The sequence below is a fragment of the Pseudogymnoascus destructans genome (genome assembly GCF_001641265.1).
Source record: "Pseudogymnoascus destructans isolate 20631-21 unplaced genomic scaffold scaffold_25, whole genome shotgun sequence".
Classification (NCBI taxonomy): Eukaryota; Fungi; Ascomycota; class Leotiomycetes; order Thelebolales; family Thelebolaceae; genus Pseudogymnoascus; species Pseudogymnoascus destructans.
In genome coordinates, this window is record NW_020167544.1 from 343,916 (window position 1) to 359,050 (window position 15,135).

The 15,135-nt window shown below is 49.6% G+C and overlaps 2 protein-coding genes across 2 annotated transcripts; both read left to right on the top strand.

Annotated features, from left to right (window-relative positions):
* Nucleotides 1-1,394: 1,394 nt before the first annotated feature.
* On the top strand, nucleotides 1,395-2,118 carry VC83_08208 (uncharacterized protein; the record flags this gene model as incomplete). The annotated part of the gene is made up of 1 exon (XM_024471764.1): nucleotides 1,395-2,118. The coding sequence occupies one exon, from the start codon at nucleotides 1,395-1,397 to the stop codon at nucleotides 2,115-2,117; it is 723 nt and encodes a 240-aa protein (XP_024320583.1). The 3' UTR covers nucleotide 2,118.
* A 6,285-nt stretch (nucleotides 2,119-8,403) lies between these two features.
* On the top strand, nucleotides 8,404-14,608 carry VC83_08209 (uncharacterized protein). Its single transcript, XM_024471765.1, has 2 exons — nucleotides 8,404-9,564; nucleotides 9,627-14,608. Exon 2 carries the CDS (start codon nucleotides 9,753-9,755, stop codon nucleotides 14,229-14,231), a length of 4,479 nt encoding a protein of 1,492 aa, XP_024320582.1. The 5' UTR covers nucleotides 8,404-9,564; nucleotides 9,627-9,752; the 3' UTR covers nucleotides 14,232-14,608.
* The last annotated feature ends 527 nt before the right edge of the window (nucleotides 14,609-15,135 follow it).

The following is a 15,135-nucleotide window of genomic DNA, read 5'->3' on the forward strand; positions in this document are numbered from 1 at the left end:
GCGACCCCTCAAATACGACTTCCAAGCAAATCCAGCCGGTTGGCTCTGGAACCGTCGTCTCCGGTACGCCGTGTCCCGTCCCAGTCGAAATGGCATACAACTGAACGTGAGGCATTCGCGATTTACAAGTGTTTAGAAGAATGTTAGTGGTTATTACATGGCACCAAGTTTCCTGTCAAGATTTACACAGATCATTCGGCATTAGTCTCTGTCCTTAAAGCGGATGACCCACATGGGAAGATTTGTCGCTGGCAATTGTTTGTCTCGAAATTCGATTTAGAATACACCCATGTCCCTGGAAAAGAGCTGGCTATTGCAGATGGTTTGAGCCGCTTTAATGTAATCGCGTCAACTCCGATTAACTCAGCTAACAAATATTTCTCTTCTGCTACCATCAGTTATGATTCTGATGAAAAAATGGATCTTGCTGCCTGTTAGCAGAACACACGCCGTATTCGAAGTGGCCTCCACAATATTCTCTAGTATCGCCTGAACAATTAAATGCCGAAACACTTCAGGGTTGGGAAGAATGGCTAAAGGAAGAGTGGTATCGAGATATTATTGAGTACAAGGCCTATAATGCGATCCCATTACACTCAGAGATGAATGTCTCTCAACGCCGAAATCTTTGTCGTCTAGCTGTGAAATTCGTCTTGTGGGATTCCCCCTCTGGACCGTGAATGTTTTATGTTGAAAAGAACGGAGCTAAGTCGAGATGTGTTCTAAAAGACCAAGTCCAGCATGAATTGAGAATCCTCCACAATGTCCATGGCCATTTTGGCATTGGTATCACACAGCGGGAAGCTGTTGGAAAAGTCTATTGGCTGACCCGTTTCAAGGATATTGCAAAATATTGCAAGTCGTGCTCGTCGTGTCAGGCTGTCGGGTGATTGCGACCAACTACTGGACTGTCCCCGGTCTTTGAGATGGTGCCATTTGATCTCATTGGTATGGATTATATGGGCCCAATATATCCCGTAACAAAGCACGGAAACAAGTACATCATTCTCTCAGTGGAATACATGACCAGATTCCTCATTGCAGAGGCGGTCCCTGATGCCATGTCAAGAACCACTGTTAAATTTGTCAAAAAGCGCATTGTTCGTCCATTTGGGGTTCCCCTAGCCACATATACAGATAATGGGTCACATTTCATTTCTGACGAAACCCAAGGATACTTCAAAGAACAAGGAATTTGATCTGTACTAGCCCCAAGATCACACCCGTCGTCTGTTGGGTTATCAGAGCGATATGTGCAACTTGTGTCCGGGATCTTTCGCAAAATCCTCCAGGATAGTGCAGGATTACTGTTTGAATGGGATGAATTGCTTCCGCACGTGGTAAATGTAATTAACTCTAAACAAGTCTCAATCTATGGAGTTTCCCCAGCAGAGATGCTATTCGGGTTTAAACCACGCTTTACACCTGGCGATTTGGCGATAGATGAAGCAATACGCAAGGAGTTGATTGAGCAGCCAAATTTCATTCCTAAATTTGATGGGCATCATCCAGCCAAAGTGTATGCCGTGCGCATGGCGAAGATTGAAGAAATGCGGGACACTGCTACTGAAATTCGTCTCCGATCTCAACAGAAAAACGCTGAGGAATCTGAAATGCACCTGCGTAAATACACCCAAATGAAGAGAGGTGATTTGGTCTTACTACGAAGATTGTCACAAGATAACAATCATAGTCACAAGTTGGAACCCCGTTGGCTTGGCCCTTACATTCTGCACAAACTTACGCCAAGTGGCAAGTCAGCCTTTCTCCAGGAACTCCACTCTGACCAAATCAAGGGAAAGTTCCATCTAAATGACCTAAAGTTATTTGTGTCTAGAAAGAGGCACAATGAAGGGGATGAACCATGGGAGGTACACTTCAAGCGCAATGAGGACTTGCGCAAACGAATTCTTAGGGAGCAAAGACTTTCTGATGTAGAGATCCGGCGAAGGGCAGCGTTAAATCGTGAACAGGGAATACCATTTGAGGAGGAATACCAGCCACAGCAACCTGACCTAAGTTGGTGGGATGACTTCATCCACTTTCCTGCTGACACAGCAGATGAGCATGACCCTCGGTTCTGGGAGAATCGGGGCCTGGATTTCAAACACTTGTAACCACCTACCTCCTATGGATCCCCGGGCGATCCCAGAAGAAAAATGGTTGGATGTCATTGATGTGATCCGACTTGCAAGAGATCTTGCGCGTGCACCACCAAAGCCCAAGGGACAGTTGCATGGTCCTACATCACGATATCTCAAGCAGCAATCGGTAGAAATCAACAGACTGGTGGATGAAAATGAGATGTTGCGGGCTCAGATTAAGGAAGGTGTTAGAAGACGAGAGGGGATTTTGAGAGTCATGGCTGGTATTCTTTCATATGGGCTGATTGATGGGGAATGCTTTTGAGACATGGATTTGCTAATGGAATGGTGGAAATGGAGTGGATTGCAGGACATGAATAGCTAGAAATGGGATAGCTTTGGGAACTGAGGCTGGGGTATCGGATGGGGTATCTAATGGGGTGGATTGCTTTATTATTTGGTCGCTTAGGAGCGCTCATAGGGACGCTTTCTTCAACACCATGTGTCGAAGAAAATGATCAGGGGGTGAGTGTGCAGAATGGATTAGTAATCAGGAAGGAATAACGTACATGTATAGCGAAAGCGCCAAACAAGCGAAAGCGCCAAAATTATCTACCCTCATGACAAACATTGCGATAAATCTACCACAACATTAGAAATCAATTGAAACTACTCGGAGTCCTCTTCCTCAGAGGTGTCTATTACAATCTGACACGTGCGCGCATTGTGCCCAGTCTCACCACACTTGCCACAGTGACGGGCATGGGTTTCTTCCCTTGGCTTCCGACCACGGCTTGCCCTTATTTCCTGCTCTACCTGCTGCACAACATCCCTCTCATCCTGTAGCTCTTGCGCCCCTTGTTGACTAAGTGATCCTCCTTGCTGTAGTCGTGTTTTCCTAGCTCTCCGGCGCTTGCTTAGTACTTCATTTGCCTGTCGTAGGTTTTGGTTCTCTCCCTTTAGCAGTGCTAATTGATGCATTATTTGCGATGCACCCTTTGCAAACTGGTCAACAGCTGCATAGATTGAGGTTGGAGAGCTATTTTGATGGCGTGAAATCCGAGTTTTAATAAATGTAGACTGTGACATAGCTTCAATTGGGTTGTTTGGTGTCTGAGAAACCCAAGGTTGAGCAGTACCTGGGCGGGAGCTTGGAGGCGTTGGTGTCCTTAACTTAAGATCAAGTGTAGATATCACTCTCTCAGGGTCAAATGGAAGAAGCCCTGCCCCTCGGAACCCGCCTCGAATGTTACTTTCCGTCATTGTAGTGATAAATGCAGCGTGGAAGGCAGGAAAGAAGTCATCCTTTGTAATATGAGAAATATGAGCCTGCATCATATCTTCAATTTGCCGACCATAGGCCTGCTTTAACGGGCCGAAACAGCCAACATCAAGTGGCTGGAGTAGATGAGAAGAGTGAGCAGGCATACAAAGCGTAATAATGTTGTGTTCCTTGCAGTATTCCTCAAACTCATCTGAGTGGTGGCTCTCATGACCATCAAGGACTAACAAGCGATAACCACCAACACTCCGGGCCTTTGTATGCTTCTCAAAGTGCTGAATCCAATCCATGCCTCTCTCGTTTGTAGTCCAGCCATTTTCAGTAACAGAAATCACCCAATCGCTTGAAAATCCACTATTCTCATACCAAGATGTAAGGTGGTTTTTGCCTGCAACAATGATAAATGGTGGTACTGCCCAACCTTGAGAACTAACGCCTTGGATTACTGTAACCCATTCCCGATTACCAGGCTGTACCTTCTTTGCTTTTGCCCGCCCGTCTGAGCTTGTTACAACCATAGCAGTTGAGATAACGCCCATCATAAACCCAGTCTCATCAAAGTTGTAGATATCTGCTTCATCGATACCATATTTCGCAATTGTGTTACGCACAAGCTCAAACCAGCCATTAATAACTTCTGGATCTTCGCACTTAGCCCTCTGGTAGTCGTATTTGCGCTGAAAGCGTGTCTGGAGCTCTACATGCCGCTTAACAAAGTTTGAAGCCCAACGCGACCCAACGCGTGACGCGTCGCGTGTTGCAAGTAGTCGACTTGCCATATCTTCAACAACAGACAGCCGAGGAGGAAACCCTTTGGCAGCTAGGTCGAGTATATACTGAACAAGGACGGACTCCTCTAGGTTAGTTAATTTCCATGAGTTGGCTTGGATATCGCGTCGTGAAGGTACACCTTCTAGACGACGACCTAGCTTGCGGTGGTCCACAGAATAGATCCTAGCAGCAACTCGAAGGCGTAACTTTGGGTCGCTTTGCATAGCCTGGATAGCTAGCACTAATTGGCTTTCATCGTTTTTATGGGGCATGTTTTGTTGTTGAGGAATTTAACATTTAGTTGGGGGGTTTGGTCACCGCATCATTTTGGCGCTTTCGCTTGTTTGGCGCTTTCGCTATACATGTACGTTAACCGAAATAGCTTTATTATGGCCAGGCTTCAGAGCAGTAGTTTAAATAAAATACAACGATCATCAACCCATGAATATAATAGCCCCTACCGCGAATCGCCACAATGTCAGCCAAGAATCAGCGTTGGGGCTCGAACTTCAGAGTGGCTTGGTCATATGTCTGACCAATCCTTACAGACTCTCTTGCAAAATCGAGTGGCTAGGTCGTCTACCTCTACGATTTATCTACACCTAGAGAGCAACTTGACAAGTCAAATGCAGAGTTTTTGAGGCACCATGGAGCGGGTTATACTAGTTAGTGTAGAGTTAGGAACTGCTTCGTATGTGAAAGGTAGTTGTAGCGCGTAAGCCCAAGGTCTCACAGGAGTCCAGGGAACCAGGTCAAGAGGCAGGAAAGGGGTATCGTATTTGTAAGGACAATAGGTCTACGTAAATACAGCGACTATCGGCTGGAGGCCTCCTTCTGAGGCTTCCAGCTCCTTATATCCTACGTTCCTACATGCCCTAGTTTACCGAGCCCTAGTGGCTCCACTGCCAGGCAGCCCCTGAGTTCAGGGCGGCCTCACATGATGCCTTACAGTAGTGCCGAGGGCGTTGTTATAAACATATAAGCAAATAAAACGAAAGAAGGTGGGGGACCAATTGCATCACGGCTGCAGGGTTACGGGTACGAATCACCAAGCTATGCAGAGTCAGGTCACCCTTTCTTGAAGGCGTAGACTGATATGGATCATGATGGGGAAGTTAGATAAAAAAATATAAACGATGACACCTCTTCCTTATTTAATTACTTCCTCTACCTGCTTAATCAGGCAAACCATATTGCATACTTCTGAGTGGTTCCATCCAATTGCAGTATTGCGAGACAGTTCCGTGAACTTTCTCGTGGTTTTGAAAATGCATCCGATGCTCGAGCCGTGCTTTCTCATAAAGTGCCTCGTTAGGCAGCCAGGACTTGAAAACGAGACGACCCTCTCCCGAATCGTCAGGTTCGGGTTCCCAAGACATGCGAAGCATATAGTTGGCCTCTTATCCGTCGTAACCGACGATATTGCATGTCTGAGCATGATATATGCCTCGGACCACAGCAGTTTTTCGGCTTTGATTGCGGAGACGGGTGGAACTAGCCGACCTGCGCGACTGCGACGGAAGGTCGCACCCTCCTCGACAGTGCAGTACGTCGTGACGGCGTTGATAGCCATAATCCTGCGTTAACATTCACTTTCCAGCGACGTCTCGGGCAATGTCAAAACCGCGTCGATTAGAAGCAGTTGTTCAGGCGTCATATGATCCGATTGCTCTAGTGCACCTCGGACGTCCTCATCAACCACTTTACCAGATAGCTGTCGCTCGCTGTCAATGACAGGCTGCTCTTTCTTGTATCGATCGACGATGTCAAGCTCGCTCTCTCGCTCGTAAGGCGTTTCTGATAGCGCACTTCTCTCCGGCTGCCTTCTGGAGACCCTGACAGTTGGGCTGCGATCTGAGACAATTTCACAATATATGGAAGGTTATTAACCGATGCTGATTGCGCAGAAGTCAGCTTCTAGGGGCGCCAGGGGTCGATCGACCGGCTCATTGAACATGCGAACCTCATTAAGGCCTTCTGCGGCTCGAGTCCCGATATATATTTTGGACATCCACATTGATATTCCGATCAAGGTAGTGTTTAAGGAAGGTGTCGATACTCGCATGCTACAAGATTAAGTTTTGAACGGAGTCACTAACATCGGCTGTGCCAAAGGGAAAACATTAGTTGAGGACAGCAGGATCTCTTAGCCGCTCCGTCATGTAGCAAATACGGCTTCGTGACTTGTTTAAACCCAGTGATCTGGCCGCCTATCTTCATGCGGTACCGGACCAATGTTCCAAGAGAATCGAGTCGAGGGTGCAAAGTGACTGAACAGAAATGCAGACGAGGAGTATTGAAGACTGAAAAGAGTGACTACGAGTGAAGGCTTGTAGGAGGGGTGAAGAATAGAATGAATTAGACGTGAAAGAGAAGAGATGGGGATGAACAGGCGAAAGAGAGACATGTTGGCCTTTAAATACCTTTGAGTTAGCGGTTCAACGAGAAGACGGCCACTTTTGGCTTTCGTAGGCACTTGGATAGTGAGGGCCAGGTCGGATGGGTTGGGCAGAGGTGAGGCACAAATAGGTGTGCGGCGATTAATCCCACAATAGATTAAAGCCGTACTGTCTTACTTATAATATAATACGCTGAATCAATAGCTGAATCGTCTGGACTGGAAAGGGGCCAACAACATGGAAAGGAGAAGGAAGGAACGACGGATCACCCCACAACGAACCAAAACCACAAACTTCAGGGACCCCCTAAAATCTGATGGATCACTTATCAACATCAATATACCAGTTGTTGACCCGCGCTGACTATTGGAATAGCAAACACTGACAGGGGAACCAGGAAAAAGCATGGCGAACTCTACTTGGCCGCATAGATCTTTTCATCCCATTAAAGCGAGTTACGGGCGAGTCTTACAAACGTGGCTTCCCAAGGCTGAATCAGCATCCTTTCAATAAACTGACCCGTTTATTCTCACCAACGCCGTTGGATTCCTTCGAGATGCCACACCAATAAAAGCTTTCCGCAATCGGGGTATATCTCCCATCCTTCAGAGACATTGTGGTAAGCTACCCACATGGGCCGGCCCATTCCTCCCACTCTGACCCGCACCCGTCAACAAAGTCCACACCCTCTTTGAAGAATTGAATTATACCAGGAAGAGGACACCACTTCGCCATCACGTTACTTTCAATAGCTGCGGGCGTCGAGGCGCCAGTCACAATGGCCTTGCCCAATCAGAGGTCTAGGAACCCTGCTCACTGACCACACTTTCCAGACGAGGGTCTTCACCATGAATCAAGCGCGCACCCTCCAACTCTTGCATCTCGTCGATTTGGGAGACATCAAATTCAGCAAAAGTATTATCAGGCTTCAATTTTTGAGAGTTTTGCGAATGCCACGTCATTTATCGGCGTTCCCTTGAAGGCAGCTGTTTAGTGTGTGGCGAGTGCTTTATGCATTGACTGCGCCTCGCTTCCGATGGGGCGTTGGTACTACCAGCTGCGTCACCGCATGCATAGCTCAGCTATGCTGGGAGACAGAAAATTCTAGTCATGCCGATCGCCCTGAACAGTTTTACAAGGGAGGGATCCCCAGGAAGTTGAGTTGAGCGACATGGATACACGTACATTCAGCTCATTACTAGAATGTACTAAGTAAGAGGATCATTCAGGATTTGGTGCTGGCCGTTGCAATCAATATCGTCCTACAGTGGAGACTGGGTTACATGGCGTTCAACGGCTGCGGGTAAGGAGAGACATCTCAATAACTAAACAGAAACAATCGAGGGCAGAGACAATCAAAAGCAGAGACAATCGAGGGCAGAGACAATCGAGGGCAGAGACAATCGAGGGCAGAGACAATCGAGGGCAGAGACAATCGAGGGTCCTGTTTCACGCGAGGATAGTGCTTTAGATTAGTGCTTTAGCTTACGGGGAGCCGCTGGACTATTGATCGGCGGTTGGGTGTGAATAATCGGGATTTTTTTTTCAACCCCTCCAATGACATTACAGAAGTGTCTAGCCCCAAAATATCGCCAATCCCATACGGACCTTCTGAAAATGGATGAGGCGGATCGAGCGCCCATCCAGTCAAACGAGACCGTCAGATAGTTGGCTGTTGGAGGCATATGGGATCCGCGGACGGTAAAGGGGATGAACTCCGCGGAAGGAGTAAAAAGGCTGACTGAAAGCTGACGATCCAACAGGTCAGGTGTAAGGCACATGATGAAGGCACCCAATGACAGATAGAAATGCAGGTTAGTTTCCAAGGCTTGAGCAAGCTGCATACATACATAGCATTGTTTCCTACAGACCGCTCCTGCGACCTTACAGAAATAGAGTACTAATGGTACTTAACATGAGCTTGTATAGGCCCATGGCGACCAACAAGCGCCATCGTCTGTGGCATGATCGCCACCGCCGACAAGAGACGTGCATATGTCCCGCTTTGCCTTCCCACTTAGCCAGCGAGCCGGCGAATCTGGAGAGTGTGTGACTTGCAACCATCACTGGCATCACTATCACTGGAATCTCAACCAATTCTGCCTCATCGCAAAGTACCCATTGGACGAAAAGCATGCATGGAAATCCACCTGGATGTCCATCATAGGCCACGGATACCGCGAGCCCTTATGTGTTTCCTATCCATGCATGTCCGCCTAGGCACATTGGCATGGTTGTGGCGGTGATGGGCCCAGCCTTCGCGTTCGCGATCCCACCCTGCACAGTTCCTACCTTAGTCTCCTCCAAAATGGCAAGATGTGGCCTTCGATTTGCCTGCTTGTGGTATAGGAGCTCTGCTTCGCCGATTCAACTGCGTCTCGGCGTCTCCTATTGCTTCGCTCATGCAGGGCCCATGGTCGTGCTCGACGAGTCGTATCGCGATGTTCGTTGGGTTGATCGCCATGAGCAATACTCGTCCTATACAAGACTGCTCTTTCGCCTCTTTCAGATACACCTTTCCATCTATCCCAGGCTACTCCCAGCCCACGCCCCCCATCAATTCGACTGTTTAAGACATCCCGGGTCTTACTTTCCTATCGACAAGCGCCCTTCCAGAATCCGCACCATCGACCCCGCCACCGAGACCGGTCTCCACTTGGGATCTGTCAAACAGACGGCCCCATCAGTGTGTTGACCTCCACAACGGAGCGGTAACTTGGACCATAGAGGTCGAGGCTGCGTGCCCGTAAAGACCATTGGATATGTACAGCAACTACCGCCACTGCCGTCTATATTTCGCCCCCATATATACTTGTTCCCGGAGCATTGCACGCCGTTTGCCGTTTATCATCGCATTTTTTATCCCACCTCCTGCCTTCGTTTGCCTGGGTGCTCGCAACGGGAACAACTTCTACTATTGTTTGATACATAGTGGAACTCGCCTTTTGACCCTGCGTTTTATTTCTGACTGCCTTTATTGCAAGATTTAATTAATCGTCCTCGCGGGCGTGGCTATTTCTTCGTACGGGTAAGACTCATCGCCCGATCTCCCTACTGTCCCTCCCTTGGCTCACCTCACATTGCCCCTAGATACCGACGACAATAAAGCATCAGTTCCTACGGATGACTATGCTGAATATAATATCAAGCGCATCTTCATAATCCAACGTTCTCCTAGAAACATCGCATATAGGGCATGAGGGGCGTTGATTTATAATGGCCTCGTATAGATCTGGGTTTGATCCGCCCACGAGGCCTGAATACAGATATCAAGATACAAGGACTGGACATTACGTGGCCAACTCAACTCGCGTCCAAGGAGCGAAGCGTGTGGAAAGGCCTTTTGAAGAGACGGTAAAGATGAGAGTGCCGGTGCAGATGGAACCAAGGCTGGAAGCGCCAAAGAATTATGGACGCCCATCGAATCTGCCAAAGCCTCGCACAGGTGCGAATCCATCGGAATATATGCCCACTGGAAGATCGAACTTTGGCTTTCGTCGACCTTCTGCGGCACGATCTACCGACGACAAGTCCGAGCCACAACAGCCGCGAAACCTGAGAAAGAAACCATCCATTATTACACAACCGATCAAGAATACCTACCCCAATAACCTGGCAGATCCTTCTCCACCATGGCCACTGCAACAGTCGAAACAACACAACCAAGTTTCCATGCGAGCCCCCGAGGAACTCGGATTTTGTGCCGAACCGACAATACCCGTCCTCGATAACCCACCCCAGATAATACCTGAGCTAGATAGATATCGCTTTGGAACAACTGCGCCTGCAAACCTGTATCAGAGGGATGTGTCGGATATACCGTACAAGCTGTCGACACAGGACTTGCCGCCAAACCCTACTCCGTTGAGCTCAGGACTTAGTGGCCATAGCCAGTACAGTGTCTTCAGCGGATACAGTGCAAGCCCATCAACCCGGTTCTCCGAATCACCTGCGCCTGGGCCTTACAGTAGGGACACTACCCCTACTTCGATGTCTTCGCAGTCTCCTGGACTTATGGTTCCCCTCAGAGGGACACCTCGTTTGCGGCAAGGAAGCCCTATGGACAATCGTCCCCCAGTAACTAGAAGGCGCATGGGCAGCGCCTCAGAGGAAAACGACGCCGTAGCACCTGATGTAAATGGGCTTCCTGCACTTCGAGAATCACTTACCTCCTCTTCATCCAGCTCCACTGTCAAGGATCGAAGGAAAGATAAGAAAAATGATAGCGCTAAGAAAAAGACGACGCGTTTGTCACCTCTACCTCCCAGCCCGCCTCCGAGAAGGTCATCGCAGAAATTCAAAGAAGCTTCCTCGACAGATAACTCGCCATCGAAGGCATCAAAATCCCCTGCTCGCCCGGTTATGAATGCCGCGCCAGCCACAAATGTCCCAAACAGGAATGTCACTTCGCCGCGGACTAACATCAAGTCGTCAAACCTTGGACAGGCCGTCGCACCACCTCGACGACCCAGTCGCGATGGCACGCCAGATCTTCGAGGTATCAAAGATACTGTCAACGTTGTGCAATCGAATTTATCAGGGGTTCCTGCGGCAGCAGACCGTCGTTTAAGTGGACAAGGGTTTGGCGGTGGCCCCACCGCTTCATCTCAAGCAGGAGCTGCTACCCGTCCTGGCACGAAATCTTGCCTGCCGAGAAGTGGTGCTCCAAGCCCAGTGAATCAAATACAGCGCGAGCCTACACCTTCACCAGCTGGTCTTGGTATTATTCCTGATCTTCGTCCTGAACCGACCCAAACGCGCCCTGGTCTTCGCACACCCAGCCCGTCCGCAGAAGTACCTAAACATCGCTTTGGATTATTTGGCAGGCGCACAAAAACTGCCCCTGGAGATATTCCGACCACCGATAAACAGGAGAAGACAACAAGAAAAGGCCCGGCTGCTGGAACGGGCCACGAGGGATATCGCTTTGGATCTCGTGGACACAACACTACCGGCAACCGGGAAAGGAGGCCGAGTAATGCGGGCTCCATCGGCTCTCAAGATAGCTATTCGAGTCTAACTGCGATGCACGATCCCTTCTTGTCGCAGAGAATGAGCCCAGTCGTCATTTCTGGAGGGGGCGAGGTCAAAGAAAACTTTAACAACAGTCTGGCTCTCAGCCGCACCGAAAGCAACCAGAGCCTGCCTTTGACACTCCCAAGCCTGGAATCAAAAGGCAGCGCCATGTCGTCGAGGTCCAACCTCAGTAGTGAAGCTCAGAGGGCGACATTGTGGCCATCGGCGATGCCGCGGAACGCCACTGCGAACAATAGCTCAGTGTCTCTCGCTTCAAAAGCCACTTCTGATACTAGTGACAGTGATAGCTTCTACCCCAAGAAGTCCCTTGCTGTGAGAAGGTCACTACTACGACTCAATAAGAGTGAGCTTCAGAGCCTGAATCTCCCAGCTCCAATCAAGATACCCGCTGCTGGCGAATCAGGACCGAGCAGTCTAGATACTGCGTATGTTTCCGATGGATCACGAGCAGACCGAGGAAGGAAAGTGAATGGACCCAATAAGCTTACGAAGCGCACCACCTCGCCAGCGAAAAAGTGGAATTTCTTCCAACGAGCGAAGAACGCGAAGATGGAGCAGAAACCAGTGCCTGTGGTTGTTTCACCGGAGGAGAAAGATGTCCCATTTTACGCTATTATGGATTCATCTGAGCCAGATGAGGACAGGGTCTTGAGCGCCGAAGACATTGAAAATATTTTGCGAGAAGCTGAGACTGCACAGTTGCTGAACTCTGGGAAATCGAGCGATATGCTGCCGCCGCCAAAAACTCCTGTTTCAAAACCATCACCAGCACCAACTCAGCAAGATGTTACAGCAACGGCTCCAAATGGTCCAGAAATACCGAAAATGTGGAAAATGGAAGAGCGGCCTGAGCCAGCAGCTGCTCGACCAAGCAGACTCGCCCAAGTTGGTCGCATTCCGAGAGTCGTCCAAGCCAGGCCTGACACTACTTCCCCAAAGTCATTCTCTCGTCCTTTTGCGAGGATTACCATGATCAAGGAGACTCGGGTGCTCTCTATTGTCGACCCAAGCTCTGTTGCAAATGGCCCAAGCCCAGAGAGGTCTCCAAACCGGCAACCACTTCCAGCTTCCCAGCAACAAACTGACCGCCAGCCGCCTTTCCTTGTAATATCGCCAAGGAAAGGCTCCGAGACCGGCACTAGTTTCAGCTCTGGTACTGGAAGCAGCTACGCCGGAACTACGGCCATTATACCAAAAGCTGACGATGCTTTAGAAGAGGACGAGGTCTGGTTTGAGTATGATGATCTGATCGGCCAGACCGATGCTGATAAGGTCCCTCTATCGGCTACTTCCTCGCATGGTGTGCCATTCCAATACGAAGAATTTGAGACTAGACGAACCCGACAGTATCAAGCCAAGGAGTCGCCTGTCATTGATGCTGTGGCTGTGATGCCACCAACTGATGAGAGGTCGAGGGTGCCAAAATTGGCCGATCCCCGCCCTCCAAGTCTGAGGACAACGGTCAGGAACGCCCTTGGAGCTCCTAGCCCTACCACAGCAATGTCTTTTACGGACGTTATATTGGTGTATGGTGATAGAACTTCCAGCGGTGCTAAGGCTAGGCGTATTTCATCTTACCACAGCCAAAACGAGCTACGACCCACATCGGGACATTCGAAGTCTGCCTCAACGAGCGATGTATCTCGTCGGTCTAACGAGTTGGATGCACCGAAGTTGGAACCAGTTCAAGAGTCGCCAGCCGCCCAGGTCAACCTCCGCATTGGCTCGATGACTGTTAGCAAGTGGCTGACTTTCGGACATGTTCTTTTCAGCCCTGCACGCGAGTTGCTTCTCAACCCAGATCACACAAAGCATCACTCTATTCTCGTGATTGATGGACTTGGTAACGATGACTGGTCTTTTTACGCCGCAGAGACATACCCGGAGACTACCTTTTACAATCTCTCGCCCACACCTGGCCGCAACAGCGGCAAGCGCATGTCAGTATCGGCTGTTGCTATTCCTGCACCCCCGGAAAACCACCGCCAGGTGCAGCATATGGACTTGATGTCGAAGTTTCCGTTCACCCCGAGCACATTCACGGTCGTTGTCCTCCGTTTCCCACCTGCAGGCCCGGAATCCCTGATGAAGCATCTGATTGCTGAGTCTAAGCGCGTGCTCAAGCTTTCCGGGTACCTCGAGATGTCAATACTGGACCTCGACATGATGAACATGGGCCCCAAGACAAGGCGTGCAGTTCGGAAGCTCAAGATCGGCATTAGCGCGCGGAACCCAGAGGTCAATTTGGTCTCCATGGCCGATACGGTGCTGCGACTAACTGGCAAGCGAGGCTTCACTGATGTGAAGAGTTGCAATGTCGGCGTCCCTGTTGCGAGTGTTGTGCCCAATACCTCCAGCGACGGCACGCCAGGAAGCAGTGACGGCGGGTTGAAGAAGGATGTCAGCTTGGCTGACCTGATGAAAGATTCGAGTGCCCAAGGTGACGAGGGTATCACGAAGATGGTGGCGAAGGTCGGGAGATGGTGGTTCAGCCGGTGCTATGAAAGCGATGCCTTGGCACCTAGCGCCAATGGACCGAGCATATTTGCCGATGACAAGGTCATCGAGGAGGCGGAGAGGTGGGAGACGAATTTCAAGCTACTGGTTGCTTACGCGCAGAAGCCCGAGGTGCCGAGGCGAGGGACGGCGAGCGTCTGAGGTTGCATTTGGAGTTTTGTACTGTTAAGTGTTAGCGTTTCAGCCTGCATGTTATACAGCCGTTGTTTGTTTGGGCTGCTGTTTTTTTATTTCATTTTGGTTTGAGCGACGCATATTTGGGCGACTTAATGCGATCATTCCTGCATCGAAGACGATAAAGGCGCGAGCCTCATCTTATCTCATCTCATTCATGGAGCAACAGACTCCTTTCGCTTCGCGGTCACGGGTTGGCTTATTATCAGCAGGCTGGTTACTGAGTATGGAGGATTTATTTTGGGATTGGATGAGGTTTATGGGTTGGATATGGTGTCATGGCTGATGAGGATACGGGATGAAGGACGAGAGATGACTGTGATGCTTAATGTGCATAGAGATACCCTTGATTCGAGCTGATATACGGGAGATGAATGGAAATAACTTGCTATGTCCCTCATTGAAGTGATAACTACATGTTCTAACCACCTCCCCTCTCTTTTAATCAGAAATGTAGAGATAAAAGGGGGGTCCTTGAGCGCGACATAGGAGAATATGCGTTTGCGAGCGGAAGTGTGTGGCTCAGGCCGAGACCGGGAGCAGAGATTGAGCCGATGCATTCACGAAGGAGCATTGGAAGTAGAACCCAGAGTCTGGGTGCGGATGGTGACAGGCTGCACGTTGTTGAGATTCGAAAACACGAGTTTGCAGCGTTCGTAGCCGTCGGTTATTAGGGGGGGACTTTGAGACACGCAGCGATAGGGGGTCATTGGGGTGGCGAGAACAATCTGGCGACGACAACAGCACGCCAACGATAACAGCACGCCAACGGCAACAGGACACCAGCGACAACAGCACCAACGAAATTAGCACACGACAAAAAATGTGCAGCGGTGTATTCCTTCTTCTTTTGCTCTTTGCCCAGATGTTT